This window comes from Saccostrea cucullata, unplaced genomic scaffold (genome assembly GCF_032062105.1).
Source record: "Saccostrea cucullata isolate Sc308-1 unplaced genomic scaffold, CSIRO_AGI_Scuc_v1 ctg6404, whole genome shotgun sequence".
Classification (NCBI taxonomy): domain Eukaryota; kingdom Metazoa; phylum Mollusca; class Bivalvia; order Ostreida; family Ostreidae; genus Saccostrea; species Saccostrea cuccullata.
Window position 1 is genome coordinate 22,698 of NW_026938426.1, and position 20,836 is coordinate 43,533.

Below are 20,836 nucleotides of genomic sequence, written 5' to 3' on the forward strand. Positions count from 1 at the left end.
ATTTCTCTGTTTTAAAAGTTGAATGTTTGGAAATATGTTCAAAAATGAGAAAACAAAAGCACTAACAGTTACCGGTGCCCACACTGAGGATTTGATTGTTTATGAGGTCAATTTTACATACTAATTATACCATAGACTAACTATAAAATTCATGTTTTTGCTAGGAAACTTACTAGAGGCAGCATAGAAAATGAGGGAACCTCCCAGACGACTTCGTTTTGTATCCACCTGAAGAACTTGCATCTGGATGCCATCCATAAAGACCAGGGGTTTGTTCCCCTGTTGTTGTACTGGAGCATCCTTAAGGGGATACTCCATCATAAAATTCTCCTCAACATCCTTCAGGCTCTTAGAATTGTTGATACACTGTAAAAAAATGTAAATAATGATTGCTTTGCAATTTTAATTTTTACGCAAATTGATATGGAAGGAAAAGGAATAATTACTTGTCTCAGAAGCTTACGGTGAATCATTATTTTTTCATTATGCCTGAGTTGTTATAACATACTTTTCCTGGCTCACTTCTAGCGGGGATTTTACTGAAAGGGAGAGGGGTCCACATGGAGTTTGGCGTCTCCTGGTACTTGTACACCCGGTCAGCAAACCTGTCTTTGACCGAATCAACCATAAAGGCACAGATGGCAGAACCAGACCACCCATTACTTAAAAAAATTACAAATAATTTCAGAAACATATACTGTAGATTCCTTAATATTTATTTATGCGTAAAGTTTCATTCCGTTTGATATAACAGAAATCAATTTACTTCATTTTAAAATCAACATGTTTTGTACCCGCGGAGCACACTTAACGGTAATGTAACGTAAAAACAGCGCCAAGAATCTCTAAAAAATACTTTTGCTATACATTTCACACAGTATTTTCCAATACCCACTCATTAAAAACGTTTCTCTAATACTTGATATTTCAGTCACTCTATGTATACATTTGACTACATTGTGGCCCCGCCTTATACCCCGAGGGGTCATGACTTGAACACAATTGATTCTACACTACCTGAGAATGCTTATGAACAGGACTAATCATCGCTTTGCTATTCTTGAAAAGAAGAATTTTAAAGATTTTTTGTACATGTTTCTATGTAAAACTTGGATTCTATGCTGTGGCCCCGCCCTACCACCAGGGGTGCTGATTTAAACAATATTGAATGTCCACTACCTGAGGATGCTTCCATAAACATATGATCATTCATGCCTTTGCTATTCTTAAGAAGAAGATTTTTAAAGAATTTCCTCATACATTTCTATGTAGAACTTTGATCGGCTATTGTGGCCCCGCCCTACCCTGGGGGGGGGGGGGGTCATGATTTGAACAAACTTGAATTTACACTACCTGAGGTTGCTTCAATATAAATATGATCATTCATGCCTTTGCTGTTCTTGAGAAGATTTGTAAAGAATTTTCCTATATACATGTATTTCTATGTAAAACTTTGATCAGCCATTGTGGCTCCGCCCTACCCCTAGGGGTCATGATTTGAACAAACTTGAATCTACACTACCCGAGGATGCTTCCCGATAAGCTTCATCTTTCCTGGCACAGTGGTTCTTGAGAAGAAGATTTTTAAAGAATTTCCCTATTTATTTCTATGTAAAACTTCGGCCATTGTGGCCACGCCCTACCCCCGAGGGTCATGATTTGAACAAACTTGAATCTACACTACCTGAAGATGATTCCACATGAGTTTCTTTTCTCCTGGTACAGTGGTTCTTGAGAAGAAGATTTTTAAAACATATCATCAAAATTTCATTATTTGTTAATTATCTCCCCTTGAATAAGGGCATGGCTCTTCATCTGAACAAACTTGAATCCCCTTTACCTAAGGATATTTTGTGTCAAGTTTGGTTGAAATTGGCCCAGTGAGAAATTAAGAAATAGTCGAAAATGTGAAAAGTTAACGACAACGACGACAGACAACGGACAAAATTTGATCAGAAAAGCTCACTTGAGCCTTTGGCTCAGGTGAGCTAAAAACGAATTAACTGTAAATCTTCATGTCGCTGCATTTATTTACAATTTCAAGATGGAATTCTCAGCCGTAAAAGAGTCCCAAACAGATTGCGATGAATGTTTAAAAAAAACTTATCCTATATTAAATGAAATCAAACCACTTCTCACAAAGACATGCATTGATCTTCTTTCATGCAAAACCATTTCATGTTGCTAAAAATCTATAAACTTTCTTAACAAATTTTATAATTTCACGAACATAATGCATATCTCAAAAAGAATTTAAAGTTATCTGAAAGTGACCATGGAACCTTATATCTTTGATTCTAGTAGCGAGTCAGCTATTAAATTTTAGACGATTACATTTTCGAAATAGCAAAATGAACTAGTGCTGATTGTAACGGGGACCGTTACAGATGTTCCCCAAACGCTCCCCAAATCCTTTTTTGTGCCTAATCCCCGTAGGACATTTTTAAAAATATGATCAGTATCGAAGGATTTCATCAAAGAGTTATAAAGGCTACAATGCTATCAACTATATGTCATTTAATGCATTGTACGTGCATGAAGGTGCATGCACATGCAAAATGAGTATGGCATGTTGTCTAAACAACTAAAATATCTAAATATCGTGAGTATAATTAAAAAATTCAAAACAATATACATTTTACTGTTTTTCAAATAAATTAGCCATGGTGCGTATTTCGCGCGCGAACGTGAAAGCATGCAAGTTTGTGCATTTATTTTGATAGTACCATAATGTAGGAATCTATTATACCTATTCATATTCTAAATTTTATCCCGTTTCGTTGAAAATTAAGAAAGTTGTAGACATATAAAGTTTTAGCCAATCAGATTGCAGCACACGTGCATGTACATGCTTTTCATGATAATTCTTATATATCATGCTGTAGAACTTTTTAATGTATAACCAAATTCAAAATTACAAACGATTTTGTCGAAAAACAAGAAAAATATTGATAATTTAGTTTCAGCCAATCAGAGCGCAACGCACTTGCATGCGCATGAGATCTTGCTATTTTGACAACGCCCTCTCGTCTATGCTTCTAATATATCCTTCAAAGCATTTTATCCAAATTTTACATAGTTATTTCATATCAATTATAATAGACATTTCTCGTGTTGCACGTGCGCGCTCTTGCAAGCACACGTACATGCACATGCTTTCATGATTATTCTTATATATCAGGCTGTAGATCTCCATAACGTATAACTATTTCCAAAATTTGAAAGGATTTTATTAAAAAACATGAAAGATGTTGAGAATTTAGTTTCAGCCAATCCGAGCGAAGCGCACTTGCATGCGCGTAAAATCTTGCTATTTTGACCATGTCACCTTGTCTATACTACTAAAATATCCTTATATAATGAGTTTCAAAGCATTTCATCAAAGATTAAAAAAGTTACGGCTGTATTCATTATATTGGTCATTTCACGTGTTGGTCGTGTGCGCTTGTGCAAGAACGTGCGTGCAAAATGACCTTCCTTCGGTAAATTTACATAACATGTCTACTGACCCTAAAAAGGTTTCACATATGTCGGATGTTATTTTACAAGATCACTCATGGACAAAATTTTCTCAGGAAGAAGAAAAACTAGAAAGTCATCTATTGCAAGCAATAGCGTATGTCGCCCCAAACTGGACAAGACTTTCATGTTTTTCATCACTAAAACAATACCAATTAGCTAAGCTTGGATAATCATCAACTCGTGTCAGTCCTTTCAGTTCTTTGACATAAAAATCAGAGCAAAGCGCTCATGCACGCATGTGCATGCATATGCATGATGACCATACCTTCTTGTAGGAATCCATTATGTCTATCTATGATATAAATCCCATCCTGTTTCGTTGAAAACCAAAGGAGTTGTAGCCATTTAAAGTTTTAGCCAATCAGATTGCAGCGCACGTGCATGCATGTCTTTTCATGATTATTGTTATATATCATATTGTCGGATATCCTAATGCATGACTACATTTAAAATTTCAAAGAATTTCGTCCTAAAACAAAAAAGATATTAAGATTTTTGTTTCAGCCAATCAGAGCAAAGCGAACGTACATGCATGTAAGTTCCTGCTAATTTGACAGTGTCATATTATCTACACTATTAATATATCCTTATATAATACGTTTCCAAGCATTCCATCAAAAATGTATAAGTTATATTAAGTATATAAATCATTTCACGTGATTTCGAAATTCGTCGCTTTTTGCAGGTTTCCATGGCAACGATAGCCATTTTGAAACTGAATGACCACACAACACAACTATAGCCAGTGATCCTCCTTTGAGAAAAGTTTCAGGAAGATTGTCCCAGCCATCTCCGAGAAACAGCCCGTAGAACAAAAACATGCGTACAATCGCAATATGTCGTCCCCGACTTCGTTCGGGACGACATAACAGGTTTCATGACGAATGTTCAAGTGACCAGAGAAAAACACCTGCAGGAAAAATTCGTCGCTTTTTGCAGGTTTCCATGGCAACGGTAGCCATTTTGAAACTGAATTACTACACAACACAACTACAACCAGTAATCGTCCTTTGAGGAAAGTTTAAGGAAGATTGTCCCAGCCATCTCCGAGAAAGAGCCTGGACAACAAAAACATATGTACAATCGCAATATGTCGCCTCCGACTTCGTTCGGGGCGACATAACTAGAAAGTCTGCTGTTGTAAGCAATAGCGTCCGAACTGGACAAGACTTTCAAATTTTCATCAATAAAACAATACCCAGTGACCCTCCTTTGAGGAAAGTTTGAAGAAGATTGTCCTAGCCATTTCCGAGAAAGAGCCTGGAGAACAAAAACATGCGTACAATCGCGATATGTCGCCCAATTTCCTTCGGGCGACATAATAATAAAAGAAACAGAGTAAAAACAATATGTTCCCCAACCTCGTTCGGGGAACATAATTAAAGAACAAGAGGCCCATCGGCCACATCGCTCACCTGAACACTGTGGCTAGCATAAAAGTAGAAATTAGTTTATTATTGAAAAGTTTCAACCCAAAAGTAGTCCCAACCATTCCTTAAAGGGGAGAGGGTATGATTTACACAAATATGATCTACACTACGTGAGGATGCTTCATTATAAATATGACCAATCATGGCTTTGTTATTCTTGAGAAAAAGATTTTTAAAGAATTTTCCCATATATTTCTATGTAAAACTTTGGTCGGCCATTGTGCCCCGCCCTACCCCCTGGGGTCATGATTTGAACAAACTTGAATCTACACTACATGGGGATGCTTCCATATAAATATGATAAATCATGGCTCTGTTATTCTTGAGAAGAAGATTTTCAAAGAATTTTCCTATGTAATTCTATATAAAACTTTGGTCGGCCATTGTTGCCCCATCCTACCCCCGGGGGTCATGATTTGAACAAACTTGAATCCAAACTACCTGAGGATGCTTCCATATAAATATGATCAATCATGGCTTTGTTATTCTTGAGGAGAAGATTTTTTAAGAATTTTCCTATGTAATTCTATGTAAAACTTTGGTCGGCCATTGTGGCCCCGTCCTACCCCTGGGGGTTATAATTTGAACAAACTTAAATCCACACTTCCTGAGGATGGTTCCACATGAGTTTCATCTTTCCTGGCCCAGTTGTTCTTGAGAAGAAGATTTTTTAATAATGCCATTATTTTTTCACTAATCCATAATTATCTCCCCTTGGAAGAGGGCGTTACCCTTCATTTGAACAAACTCTAATTCCCTCCACCTAAGGATACTTTGTGGCAAGTTTGGTTGAAATTGGCCCAGTGGTTCTTGAGAAGAAGATGAAAATGTGAAAAGTTTACTGACAGACGGACAGACAGACAGACAGACGCCGGACAAAATGTGATCAGAAAAGCTCACTTGAGCTTTCAGCTCAGGTGAGCTAAAAGCTGTTGTCTCTCTTACAAATTTTACTTCCGCAACCGTAATTCAGGAAAGTTTTTGCATTAATGGTATACATTTTTTCGAGGTGTGAATATCGACAGTATGTAATTTACCCATTCGCAAAAAAATTGTCAAAGAATTCTTTTCTGACTTCTGTATATTTTTTGCATGAGAGGAAATAATGATGAGTATCCTCCACTCTTCCACAAGAACATAGTGGACTCAAGATTACATTACATAGAAGAAGATCGCTATTAAGCACACAGTTGCATGTATGTCGAAGCCTCGTATGTATCATATTTAATCGTCGAATTCCGTAACTGAAGTAAGAGGGTGGTATTTGTTTATTGTGAGAAATAGACATTCAAAAATAGCTAACGAGGAAGAATTTCTTACATTAAGAGGTAATGAGTTCCATTCATCAATAACAAGGGGAACGAAAATTGACTTGTAAGCTTGCAATCTGCATTTCGGTATGTTATAATTCTGCGAGTTTCTCGTACTGTTACTTGAGGGATTACATCGTCAGTTTGGGATTCTATCAGTGGGATATTCAGAAACTTGGTTTTTATCAATTTTATACATTGTAGTTAGTCTAGTCTTTTCCTTCTTTCATGTAATGGTTCCCATCCAGTTTCAAAATAAAGTGCATCTTTAGAAGCTAACAGAGTGGAGCCTGTGACAATTCTAGCAGCACATAGTTATAACCTACATTACATCTACTCTACACCAAGGAAGCGTATTCTAGCTGTGGCCTAATAAAGGTTGTTTACATGAGTGAAAGGGTTTTCCGGTTGACTACAAATTTAAGTTTTTTTAACAAGCCTAATTTTTATATGCATTAGCTAGAATAGTATCGGTATGTGTAGACCAACTAGGATCTTGTGAGAAAAAATCCCTAAATGTTTATAAGAAGAAACAAATTCTAGCTGGCTTTGCAGGAATAAGAGTTTAGGACAAATAACACTTTTTCCTAGACTAAAAAATATTGCTTTAGTTTTAGAAAGATTAAATTTAAGAAGCCATTTTTTCGATAAAATTTCTAGCTTGTTAAGATAAGAATTCAGTTTGTTTTCAATAGTATTAACATTTTTAGATGACTGTTGTAGGGAGTTATCATCTGCAAATACTCTACAAAAACTTTTCTTCAGCAACATCATAACATATATAAGAAATAATAGAGGTCCTAACACTGAACCTTGAGGGACACCCGCGTATAAAGGTTTTTCGTCAGATAACAAGTTTCTGTATAATACACGTTGTGATCTACCTTCTGTGAAACTCCTTAACCAATGAAACATATTTCCCTCTAAACCATAAATTCTGAGTTTAAAAAAGAGACCGTTTTACCACACACGACCAAATGCTTAAGAAAGATCACAGAATATCATACAACAGTTTTCACAGTCGTCGACAGCTTTAGCAATAGTATCATATGTTTCTATTAGTTTATAATTAGTGGAATGACCTTGTAAAAATCCAGCCTGATATTTATAAACAAGTTTTCCCCCTTGTGAAACCTACTGTGAACCCATCCTACCCCACGAGTCATGATTTGGACAATTTAAAATCTACATTTTCCAAGGATGCTTCCACATAAGTTTCAGCTTTTCTTGCACAGTGGTTCTTGAGAAGAAGATTTTCAAAGATTTTTCTTATATACTAGTATTTCTATGTAAAACTTTGCACTTCCCTTTTGTGGCAACGCCCTATCCCCGTGGGTAATGATTTGAACAGTTTAGAATCTACACTACCCAAGGATGCTTTACATAAGTTTCAGCTTTCCTCGCCCTGTGGTTCTTGAGAAGAAGATTTTCAAAGATTTTTCCTATATATTTTTATGTAAAAACTTGGATTCCCTATTGTGGTCCCGCCCTGCCCCTGGGGGTCATGAATTGAACAGTTTAGAATTTGCACTTCCTTAGAATGCTTCCATATAAGTTTCAGCTTTCCTAGCCCTGTGGTTCTTGAGAAGAAGATTTTCAAAGTTTTTTTCCTAAATATTTTTTATGTAAAAACTTGGATTCCCTATTGTGGCCCCGTCCTACCCCGAGGGTCATGATTTGAACAATTTAGAATCTACACTTCCCCAAGATGCTTTCACATAAGTATCAGCTTTTCTGACCCTGTGGTTCTTGAGAGAAAGATTTTAAATTTTTTTCTATATATTTCGATGAAAAACTTTGATTCCTTGTTGTGGTCCCGCCCTGCCCCTGGGGGTCATGAATTAAACAATTTAGAATTTGCACTACTCCAGGAAGCTTCCACATAAGTTTCAACTTTTCTGGCCCAGTGGTTCTTGAGATTATTTAATGAGCCTCCATATTTTTGTCTTTTCTTGATTATCTCCCCTTGTGAGGGGACTTGACTCTTCACTTTAACAATTTAAATTCCCCTTCACCCAAGAATGCTTTGTACCCAGTTTGGTCTTAATCTGCTCTGTGGTTCTTAAGAAGAAGTCGAAAATATTAAAAGTTTACAGACGGACAGACAGACAGACAGACAGACGGACGGACGGACGGAAGACGGACAAAATGTGATCAGAAAAGCTCAATTGAGCCTTCGGCTAAGGTGAGCTAAAAAGATTGTTTTCACGAAAGTGATTATACAAGTGTTTGAATATGATTCGTTCAATATTTTACCAATACAACTTAACAGTGATACTGGTCTATAATTAGACATAATGGAAGGATCATCTTTCTTGAATAAAGGGAGAACATTAGCAACTTTCCATTTGCAGGGAAAAATACAATCAACTAATGACCTGTTAAGCAATAAACATAATGGTTTTACAGTAGTATACATGGTGGATTTCAAAAATCTTGTGACTAATATTGTCTGGGCCTATTGAAATCGCAACTTCTCGGGCCTTTCCAACTTTAGCGGAAAAACGACCTCGAATGTACATGTATATGGTAGCCGCCATGACAACCCTCCCTTTTCACGATCTTTGAAATAAATGCATGGAGAACTTTTAGCTGTGTTGACTAAACAGGAAATGTATAAATTTTTAACATCCGATGATATTAATACATTCGAGGTTGTTTGTCCGACCTCTGACGGAAAGACCCAGATGATGCGATTGGGCCTGTTGCTTTGTTAACAAGAACAATTGCTCTCACAGGATAAGCAACTTTGAAGCGTATATGTCTTTCCTGGGGTTCCAAATTTTTAAAGTTGTTATTCAGATTTTCACAGTTAAATCGTTTCTTCACATATTGTCATCCGAAAGAGTCTTTGTCACTCAAATACTGCCTGTGTAAAGACTATTACCCTTATAGAATAATGACCGGGGTCATTTTTCGACGGCAGAAAATGACTCCTGTCATTATTCTACGGCAAAGAATGACCTCCGGACATTATTCGAAGTCGAAAAATGACCCTTTTGCCCGTAGAAAAATTGTCATTACCCTAAAGACTTGCATGCCCCAAGTTATGAAAAATGACCCCCTTAGAATAATGACCCGCTTATTGATAAAAAAAAAGATTTAAGGGGAAAAAAAGAGACATTTTGAATGAAATCATCTGAGACTTTCACATACTGAATATTTGCGACACAGTGTCATTGTACATCCTCTACTTTACTTTTTGATCGGACACACTCTAATGAATAAAATGTAATGATACTTTCACACAGTCTTTATTATACAGTTACATAATGCCATTGTGCACCTCCTATTTTACTTCATAATCTGTCGCTTATTTCGTGTTACCCAGAACAAAGCATGGATTTTCCTATAAAAAAAAGTATGGGAGGCGGGGGTAGGGTTATCACTTAGTGAGCTCAGTGCTCACACTGTACCTCTAGTTTTAATCTTGTTTTATTCCACCCTTTCACTTTGTTCTGTGTATAATGTTTAGAGTGCTTTTAATATGAAAACCAGATCATTTTCGTTTTTGCAACGTTTTCTTCATACTGTGTCAAAGCAAATTATGAAAAATTAATTGAAGATCATTCCTTATACTTCACAAAATCGATTTTTTGACATCAGAAAATAAACAAGATTTTTTTTTCAAAAATTCGAATTTCTGATATCAAAAAATCTTTTTTATATAAAGAATTCAAATTTTTGATATCAGAAAATCATTTTCTGAAGTGAAAAAGTTGAATTTTTGATATCAAGAATTATTTTGTGATAATATATCTCAAAAATTTTAAAACGGCGCCTCATAAAATTTTATGTTTTGCTCTGTGAGACCAAAAACAAGTGTCAGATCAAGAAGTGTTGGTTATTAGAATGTGCACACGGGAATTTGATGCGTTATTTTTTCATCGCCTCGATGAAATATTTCTTTGTTGATAACAAACGTAAAGTAGTGAATAAAAGTTTTTTTTTCCAAATTCGCTTTATACTTTGTCTAAATGGTGGTGGTTAGGTTTTTATTTGTTTTTTTTACTTCTCATATATTCATGAATTATGATTTTATATTTTAAAAAGTTGTTTGCATGAACTGCTCCCCAAGAGAAGCGTGCATAAGACATGGAATCAAAACGCTTTGAGTTTCTGGATATGAAGAATAGTAAGTACTAGTGCGTAAATAACTATTTACTTGTGCAAGTTTAAGAAAAAATGTGTTTAGTAAATATTGTTTTGAAAATGTTAATTATAACAGCTGCAAATGACAAAAATTTTGAAAAACCCTACTTTGATAGAAACTCGGCATTATCACATAACATGACAAAGATCAATGATATCATCATGTTGCACGTCCTTTTTTGTCAGCATACAGCCTTGTTGCAACCACTATTGAAATAACGACCACTATTGAAATAATTATATCAATAGTGGTTGAGAGTGCATTTCAATAGCAAACATAATTAGTAAGCACTATTGAAATACGACCAGTATTGAAATAATTATATCAATAGTGGGTGAGAGTGCATTTCAATAGCAAACATAGTTGTTAACCACTATTGAAATACGACCACTTTTGAAATAATCATATCAATAGTGGTTGAGAGTGTATTTCAATAACAAACATAGATAATAACCACTATTGAAATACGACCACTATTGAAATAATTATTTCAATAGCGGGTAAAAATCATTTCAATAACATAGGTTGCAACCACAATTGAAATAATGTTCACTTTATAAATAAAGATTTCAATATGGATTAAATTATGATTTTATAGTTTTAAAGTAACTATCAAAATGATTATTTAAATCACTTTTGAAATTATAATTTCAATAACTATCTAAATCTTCATTTAAGGACAGATGATGCAAACAAAAAATGGATGCCTGAATCGGTATATATTTTTTGACCTAATTTCATTGCAAATGATGCAAATAACAAATTTCTAGAATATAAAGAAATTGTAAACCTACCGTGATGTTCAAAATTTTATCACACTTAAACCATCCTTATTAATTCATACACTTTAATTATCAATCTACATATTTTTCACCCCAAATCCAATCATTGTGAAATTTTGGATAACAAATTAAAAATTACTCAATGAAACTTTTCTTTCAATACTGGTCCTATTTCTATAGTGGTTGAAACCTATGGTAATCATATTGAAAAGCAGTCTACCTCACTTTTAAATAATTATTTCAATAGTGCTTGTATTCAAATGGTGAATGAAACTTAATGGTTATCATATTGAAATGCACTCTCACCCACCATCGAAGTAGTTATTTCAATAGTGGTCGCATTTCAATAGTGGTTACTAACTATGTTTGTTATTGAAATGCACTCTCACCCACTATTGATATAATTATTTCAATAGTGGTCTTATTTCAATAGTGGTTACTAACTATGTTTGCTATTGAAATGCACTCTCAACCACTATTGATATAATTATTTCAATAGTGGTCGTTATTTCAATAGTGGTTGCAACACAGCCTTTCTAAATTACCCTTTTTGGATACTTGTGGTACTTGTATTTGATTCAATGATTCTATGATGATACTACTCTATTTTCATTCTTGGAAGCCAGGGGTCTTGAGTCAACATGTTGCCGTTGCACCAACGGCAACGTGCATGCTGACTCAGGACCTCTAGCTTGCCAGGATGCCCTTATCGTATAAACAAAAATTTGTTTACTTCGTTTGATCACACTGAAAATTATATAAAGATATGTACCATGCATTGTACACGTATATCAATTTTGTTTTATTTTTTCCATGGATTTGTTTTTAAATTCCTTAAAAATGCTAAAATGAAATATTTTTTGACGATTTAATGCTTCGCTTCAATTTAAATTTGTGAATTTTGGATCACTCTAAAGAGGGTCATTTTTCAATGGGGGTCAATTTTTTAAAGGACTCACAAATAAAATAATGACCCCTGTGGCATTTTTCTACAAAAATGATATTTTTTTTATATGGGTGGGGAATCATTATCTGTCGTTGACAATGATCCCCGGTCATTATTTGATTAAGCTTAAATCCTCCAACATTTTAAGAATTTATTCAGAATTTTTTCTAAGTAAAACACAACATTGCATTGTTATCTGTTGTTATCTGCTGCTCCGTGACGTTCTAAAACGTGGATGTTTTTGTCGTTCTTAATGAGGACTACCTAATCTTTTCAAGCTGATTTCTTTTCAACGAAGCAAAATACCAGGTCATAATTTTGAAAACAAATCGGTGTAACAGTTCTTCATTTGAATTTTTAGATTATTTTTCGTTTTTTTTTCTCCGTTTTACATAGAAAATGACTACAGCAAAACTCGTTTAGTACGAACACGGATATTGCGAATTTACGAATATAGCGAAGTCATCTGGATCCCCAGCTATATAAATTTAATGAATTTCTCATACAGTTATAACGAATTACGGATATAACGAAGTAATTTCACAGGTCCCAGTGACTTCGTTAAAACCGAGTTTTGCTGTACATACATTATTTAGTGTCTTTTTTGTTACTAAATTTTGACCTGCTCCGTGACCCTATTTTTGCACGTTTTGAATATATCGATATATAGAAAAAAAATTAAAACACATCATTTGAATTAATTGTCAAAATATTGCCACCGGATAACATGTCAAATAAAAAAGATATGACAGGAGTCCACTAACTTTTCAAACAACCCTCGTATAGACTTCACATCACGTGTAGCAATTGATATTATTATCCTTCAGAATTATACAGTCAATCTGATTGGTTTAAAGCATGTCACGTGAGGTGAGCCAATTCGTGATGTCTCCCTCACGCGCAGGGTGACAACTGTTGTCACCCTCCAGATGACAATGAAATAGCGAAAATGAGTAAGCAGGGTTACAACTGCGTTGTCGCCCTTCGAATGAAATTACAGTGGTTTAAGCGAGATAACTCTTATTTATGATTAATCATGTAATAAAGTATTACTAATATGCGGGATCGGTAAACAATAAATTCTAACGATGACGTCAGATTGAGTTGTCTGTTGACATATTTTAAAAGTATGGAATCAGAGCAGAGACGGAGACACAAAATTAAAGTTTGATTACTATTTTCTACTCTGTCTAATTGATAATTAGATTCTTCAGGATAATAAAACTATTATGGACTGTTTAGACGGGAGACAGCAAGCGCCCGAGGGTGACAACCCTACTCAGACTTGATAACTGGTGATGTCTCCCTTCTAAACAGTCCATAATTGTATACTGTAACAGGAAAGGAGTTATTTATGGATGAATCGGGAATTGAACCTGGGATCCCTGCATTACTACTCAGAAGTTCTCACCACTCAGCAGCCCAGGCCCTAAACTATTATAATCCTCCATTCTTAAATTGTCTTAAACTCAAAAACACAATCCAAGTTCTTATTAATCCTGGCAGGACTTTAATCTGCAAATCCAAGGTGATCAATGACATCAAATTAAGTAAAAGGAAACTTTAAGGCATAAATGCACGGCTGGACGGGGAATCAAACCCAGGACAAGTGCAGAATCAGTTACTCTATCAATTGAGCTACCCAAGCTGATAACCACGGCAAAAACCATACAGACTAACTATGCTGGCATGCAGCTAGTGTAAACCCCCAAAATTTCCATGAGAAGAAACGAAAAACACACAACGATATGATGTGATGATATTTTCAATGACCTGGTTGATGGAACATTCATGGTAAGAACTAAAATATAGAGGTAAAAAAAATCAAAATACAAAAATATCAACACTGACACAATGAGAGAAAAATTGATGCAAATATTTACATGGTGGTAAAACGGAAAACGACCACGAATACAAAAATGATACAAGTAAAATTGATGCAAAGCGGACTGTCTTCAGAGCAAATTAATTAATAAATTAATTAATTAATTAATAGAGATCTTCATTCATTTCTTTATCAATGTATAATTATGTCAGTGATGAATGATAAGAATATTTAGTCTTCAAAAAAGATGAAGGTCTACTTTTATTCAGATCTCATGATAAACTAGGCGTTGATACCTTGAATTTTTTTCACGTAATGATGCCAAATATTTCTGCAGAGCATGCTCTGCTGCACGGCGCAATTCAAAATGTAGAAAAACAACAAGTATTTACTGACAAAACGTCGGAGATACTCAAGCTGTAGAAAGTCAGCTAGGAAGTGTCATTAATATCCAATAATGGTTTACTGTAGATTCCTAATTATACACGAGGAATTTATTTCGCGAGAAGCGTCACTCGCGAAAAAATATTACTCGCTTTCATTTTTATGGTGCTGAAATCTATGAAAATTCTGTTAATCAACCATCCATTCGCGAATTAAAATTATGATAAGAATTTAACATCAATTTTTTGTGCTATTATTTTACTGTCACTCAACGTGCACATGCATATCATTCTCAGGCCCGTGGAAAACAATTTCAGTATGGGGGGTACAACCATACATTTTCTGGCCATGCAACGTATACTTTGTTAACGATAGGGTAACTTGCGTCACCTTTCAGAGTAAATAGTGGACTCGTCCTATGACGCTTTGTCGGCGACTGTAAAATTTACCTGAGATTCGTACGCAAAAGAATGCGCGAAATCTCTGTACAGAAACTCGGAGATACACTCATTGTTTATTCGCCATAGAATAGAATCCGACATTTAACTCTAAATATCTTTGAATTTACAGACTTTTTCAAGATAAGCCATTTTTGTTTCTAGAAGTATTTTTATCTACAAAATTGATATCTTTTCGTGTATATAAACTGAATAAATCGATGACCTAGCGTCGTTTTAGATAACTTAAGCCCCTCTGGGGCTTGAGTATTTATCCTTGTGTCTTTCACAACTGTGGCATATTCAAACAATTCTTTTTTTTTACTAGATGAAGACTTTTTCAATTTTTATTCATCATTTTACCGCTTAATTAATCATTATCCCGGAAAACATGACGATTTACGTTCAAAAATTAAGACTTAGTTAAAAGCAAGTTTTTAAAATATTTAACTCATGATTTGAAAAATCTTATTATCAAAGAACTATTTTACTGAAGTAATAATGAAATAACGTTTCATTTCCGAAAGTGCACTTTCTAATACAAATATATGGCAAGCCCTTCTACTTTTTATTCGTGAAATAAAAATTTTCTTTCAATAAAGAAGAAATCTCTCTAGCACAGAGAGAAATCTCTTTAGCTTACAGAGATATCTCTTTAGCTTACAGAGATATATCTTTACATCTTAGAGAGATATCTCTTTAAACAAAAGAGAGAGAGATTTCTCTTTATCTCTTTAAGTAAGAGAGATATATCTTTAACAAGGTTAAAAGAAATATATTTCTTAGTAAGACAGATATCTCTTTAGATTTGCAAAGAGAGATATCTCTTAAAGCTAGAGAGATATCTCTTTTCCAGTGATCCTTAAGATAAAATAAGAAATTCTCCCCTTTAAAACGAAAGCGAAACAGGAAGTAAAGTCTCTGGAATAGTTTCGCTGTTATAAAAAGAAGGCTGAGCATGCACTACTTAGAATAATATATGTACTTAGTAGTACTATGTAGACCAAAATGCCATGAATCCCTTGTTTGAAACAACAAATTATAATGACAAGTTCATTGACAAAAATGCTTAAAGTTTAATATTAAGGAAAACGAAAGTCAGCATATAATCTCAATCTCATATAAACTGAAATGCAATGAACCGAATTTTCTCTGCTTATGAAATAATCAACTAATTACTAATTACTAAGAAGAAGGTATGGTTTTAGCTTTATTGTGCCTTAAAAATGTAATGTCATCAAAAAGTTTTGAAACTGGCTTAAATATTACATAAGTTTAAGTTTATGACTTTCATAAATCAGGAAAGAATATGGCACAACGAATTACCATTTAAATTTGTTTCTTCTGCAACGTTTGAAGAAAATACTGGAAAATGCACATGTTTATGACGTCATAATTAGCATTTAAAAACACATGGGAGAAAAATGATTTGTATGATTTTTCTGCATGGAATTTCAATGATTCAGAAAGCATTAGTTTTCATCTTTTACACCAGTTTTATTTTTTAGAAAATGACAGGGCAAAATTTATATAGAAACCACACTTCTTCTTTGAAATCTGGACAACACTGAATTACTTGTCATTTTAGTAAAGTTATAATGTACAATATCATGAATATGTCGAAATTTAATGACAAGCCCTTCTAATTTTTATTCGTGATTTCAAAAAGATATATCTGTTTTGCATAGAGAGATATCGTTTTAGCCTAAAGAGACATCTCTTTCACTAACAGAGATATATTTATACCTTTGAGAGATATCTCTTTAGATAAGAGATATTTCTGTTTGCAGGAGAAATATCTCTTTTACTCAGAGAGTTATAATTTAAAGCTAGAGAGACATCTTTTTAAGCGAGAGAGATATTTCTTAAAGCTTGAGAGATATCTCTTCAAAAAGTTAAAAGAGATATCTTTCTTAGTGAGAGAAATGCATCTTTATATATTAAAAAAGAGATATCTTTCTAAGCTAAAGAGATATATCTTTTAATGAAAAAGATATCTCTTTTTTCCAGTGATCCTTAAAATAAAATGATATACCCTCCCATTTTAATTATATGCAAGCGAGACGGGAAGTTATGTCTCTGGAATAATGTCGCTGCTCTGAGAAAAGACTTTGTATGTCATACCCAGAGTAATATATGAACTGTGAAGACAAAAAAGATATACGTAATTCCCTTGCTTGAAACAAAAATTAAGCATTGAATTAATATTTTTGGCTGTCTTCGGTCCTATAACACACCTGGCCTTGCCGACAAATTGAATACCGCGCGTTAGCGCGGTATGATAAATTTGTCGGCACGGCCAGGTGTGTAGGACGAAGACAGCCAAAAATATTAATTCAATGCTTATATTTACATTCTCTAATTTTCCTTCTTTATAATTGCTTATTTCGTTAATCTTTAATGTGAATTTAGCGCTCTTCAAAATTGACGTGGTTAATAGACGTAAGAGCCGCTTGTGACGTCAGATGACGTTGCAAAGTTCAATAACGCAAACAAAAATTGCGAGGAAATAAGTAACAAATCAATTTTACACGCACATTTGTAGTATTTTTACGTTAATTTAACAGGGTTATAGTTTTTAATTAAATTGAGTCAAAACATTGTACATTTTGTTGTTCCTAGATTATAGAAAATGCATGTAGTTCCTACTGTGTATTCTAACGCGCGGTGACAAGGTTTCGCGTGTGTTATAGAAAATTGAATGTGGTGGATTTCTAATGAATGTCATAATGGAAAATATACGGAATGTAAATATGTAGTAATGGCAACTTTGTTGATAAACATGCTAAAAATTCATTATTCAGGAAAACGACAGGAAATGCAGTGGACCGAATTTTATCAGCTTTTGAAATAATCAACTATAACTAGTTTGAAATCTAGACAACACTGAATAATGTCTCATGTTAAGCAAAGCTATTATGTAGATTATGTAGATTTTTCAGAAAACTTTAATGTACTTCCCTGAATATAAAGCTTTCTTCCGGTAAAGGGAGAGGAAATTAAAAACGCAATTTGAATAAATGTAATGAAGAGAGATGTCTCTTTTTTTGCTTGAGAGATATCTTTTTGGACACTTTTTAAAGATATCTTTTTTACTTTGAAAGAAATCTTTTAAGATAAACTATAAGAGATATTTCTCTTACTTGGAGAAATATCTTTCAAAGTAACAGATATATGAATATATCTTTTAGTGAAAGAGATATCTTTGTAGGTGAAAAAGATATATCTCTTAAACGTTCAGGGATATTTCTTTTCACGAAAGTTTGGAGAGATCTCCATTTTGAAGAGAAATGAAAGATATGAAATAAAAGATATTTCTGTAACTTTATGATAAATTTTATTTTCCGAATAAAAAGCAAAAGGGCTTGCCATAAAATTTAAAAATACTTAAAGGTACTACCGTGAATAAAAAGCTTACTCTTACTTCCGGAAAAAGAAGTCATTATAAATGGAATTTCAATAAAGATAATGAAGAGAGATATCTCTTTTTGCTTGAGAGATATCTCTTTTAGACACTTTTAAAAGATGTCTCTCAATTTAAGAGATATCTCTTAAGATAAAGTTAGAGATATATCTCTTGTTGCTTGAGATATATCTCTTTTACTTAGAAAATTATCTCCAAGGTAAAAGAGATATCTCTCTAGGTGGAATATATAAAAAGATCTCTGTTCAAGTGAAAAGAAAAATCTGTTCAAGTGGAAGAGATATTTCTCTTATAAAAGATATATCTCTTTAAGTATAAGAGATATCTCTCTCTAAGTTTAAAAGATATTTTTTTCTCAAGGAGATATCTCTTAAAAATGAGAGACATCTCTATTAGTTGAGAGATATCTCTATTTTTAAAATATATATCTCTCTAAAATGATAAATAACATGGTAATTTTAACATTTTTTTTAAGAATAAATGGCAAAAGGGCTTGCCATACAAATATAAATAGATCGGCCACTGCCTCGGTCGATAATGAAAACGTGAAAAATGGCGTAAACACGCGACAAAACTTTTCGGGTAAAATTTTCCGTATCGAGGCACTACACTTAATACTGAATGTGTATGAAGCGCCGTTTAAATATTTTTGAGGTATTTTCTGGCATCAAAAAAGAAATTATTGATATCAATAATTCGAAATCTTAATATCAAAAAATATTTTTTGAGATCTTGATATCAAAAACTATATTTTTAATATCAGAAAATCATTTTCTGATATCAAAAATTCGAATTTCTGATATCAAAAAATGATTTCCTGATATCAGAAGTTCGAATTTTTTATATCAACAAATCTTGTTGATTTTCTGATATCAAAAATTCGAATTTCCGATATCAAAAAATGATTTTTTTGATATCAAAACTTCGAATTTTTCATATCAGAAAATCATTTTCTGATATAAAAAAACAAGAATTCTTGATATCAAGAAAGCAATTTTTTGATATCAAAAATTCAAATTCTTGTTATCATAAACTAATTTAAATTTTCTGATATCAAGAAATCGATTTCTTGATATCGGAAAATCATTTTTTCATATCAGAAATTCCCTTTTTTGATATAAAAAAATATTTAGTATTTTCTGATATCATAAAATCGATTTTATGATATCAGAAAATAAGAACCAAGTAAAATTACGATCGATTTAATGAATGATTCCCGTGATGAACATTAAGCTTCCCGCCACACAAATCGTTGCGGCCTTATAAGTTTGGGCATGTTTGGATAGGTAAGGATGCCGTCGTCTTTTGTACATGGTTCTCATTCGTTTAAGACCTGTCTTGTTATAAGGATACCGTCGTTCTTTTGCACTATTGACTATATTTCAATCAAAATTATTTGATGAATATCAAATAGTACAAATTAATTTAGGTTGGCTTGGGTGTTATTACGAAATATGTATTGTACAAGTTAACCACCATTCAATTCGGTCTCATACATCGAACGAGCTATCCATCCTTTGTTAACCGGAACTTTCCAGCATCTTCTGGAGCATTCCAGCATCGTGGCCAGATTAATAAAGCCAGACATAAAAGGCTAATCTGTCCACATCTTACCTACAGCATCATGCCCCAGTAAGAGATAAAAGAACAGTCGCCAATAAACGGCGCAGAGATGATATCGGCTCAGTAGCCAGAGGAAAAGGTAAAAAGAAGCGTCCCCGCCTGGAGGCGCAAACACTGCGTCTCTCGGAGAACCCTCTTCAACCTCATGCAGAGCCGACCCTGTCGGGCCATGAGACGTTTCCCAGTACTGTTACAGGACAAGAATCAGAGTTATCCGGTGAGTCTTAGGTCTCATTACATGCCCAACATGTGCAAAATAACCCAATATGTCAGCTCAGTTTTATTGATACTTTAGGAGCCCATATTCCAAATAAACTAAAAAATAAGATTTGGGAAGGTCAGTTTATCGATTTGTCATTGCTCCTAAAATCAGCTGCAGAGTTAGAGTATTTCGATTCGCAGGACAACTTGCAGATTAGGAATGGCACTTTATATGTTGCTAACTCTAAGAAAAACACTTTCTTACCTATAGAGAAATGGACCTTAGCATTTTTGATATTTACTAGCATTATGTTAGAAAAGTTTAGTTCTAAAGCACAGGATTTGTTAAAATATATCAGAGACATTTGGCTGGCAGCAAGCATGTCCAGTACTTGGTACAAGTATGATGAGCAGTTTCGTCTACGCAAAGCCCTTTCACCTAATACTCCATGGGGTGAAGTTAATTCTGAATACTGGCTTATGTATGTATCAGCTGGAAATACACACACAAGTTATAGTCAGCAAGTTACAAGCATGCAAAATACTCCCTCAAATAAAGTACCATTAGGCAAACAAACTGGGGGTTGCTGTTTTGTTTACAATGCTGGTAAACCCTGTCCTTTTTTCCCCAGATGCAGGTATAACCACATGTGTAGCCAGTGCGGCGGAAAACACCCTCAAGTTAAGTGCTCAAAACAATCGCTAGGTTTACTCACTAAGACAGACAACAGTAAAAACTAGCTCATTGGCAAAACATTTGGAAGGCTATGAACATGCAAAATTTTTACTTCAGGGTTTT

The 20,836-nt window shown here is 34.0% G+C and overlaps 1 protein-coding gene across 1 annotated transcript in view; it reads right to left on the reverse strand.

Moving 5' to 3' along the window:
• LOC134250221 (semaphorin-2A-like) overlaps window positions 1-20,836 on the reverse strand; it is a 74,073-nt gene that overhangs the window by 15,408 nt on the left and 37,829 nt on the right. The window contains 2 exon segments of the mRNA XM_062732572.1: window positions 174-366; window positions 509-662. Of these exon segments, the coding sequence (XP_062588556.1) occupies window positions 174-366; window positions 509-662 (347 nt within the window).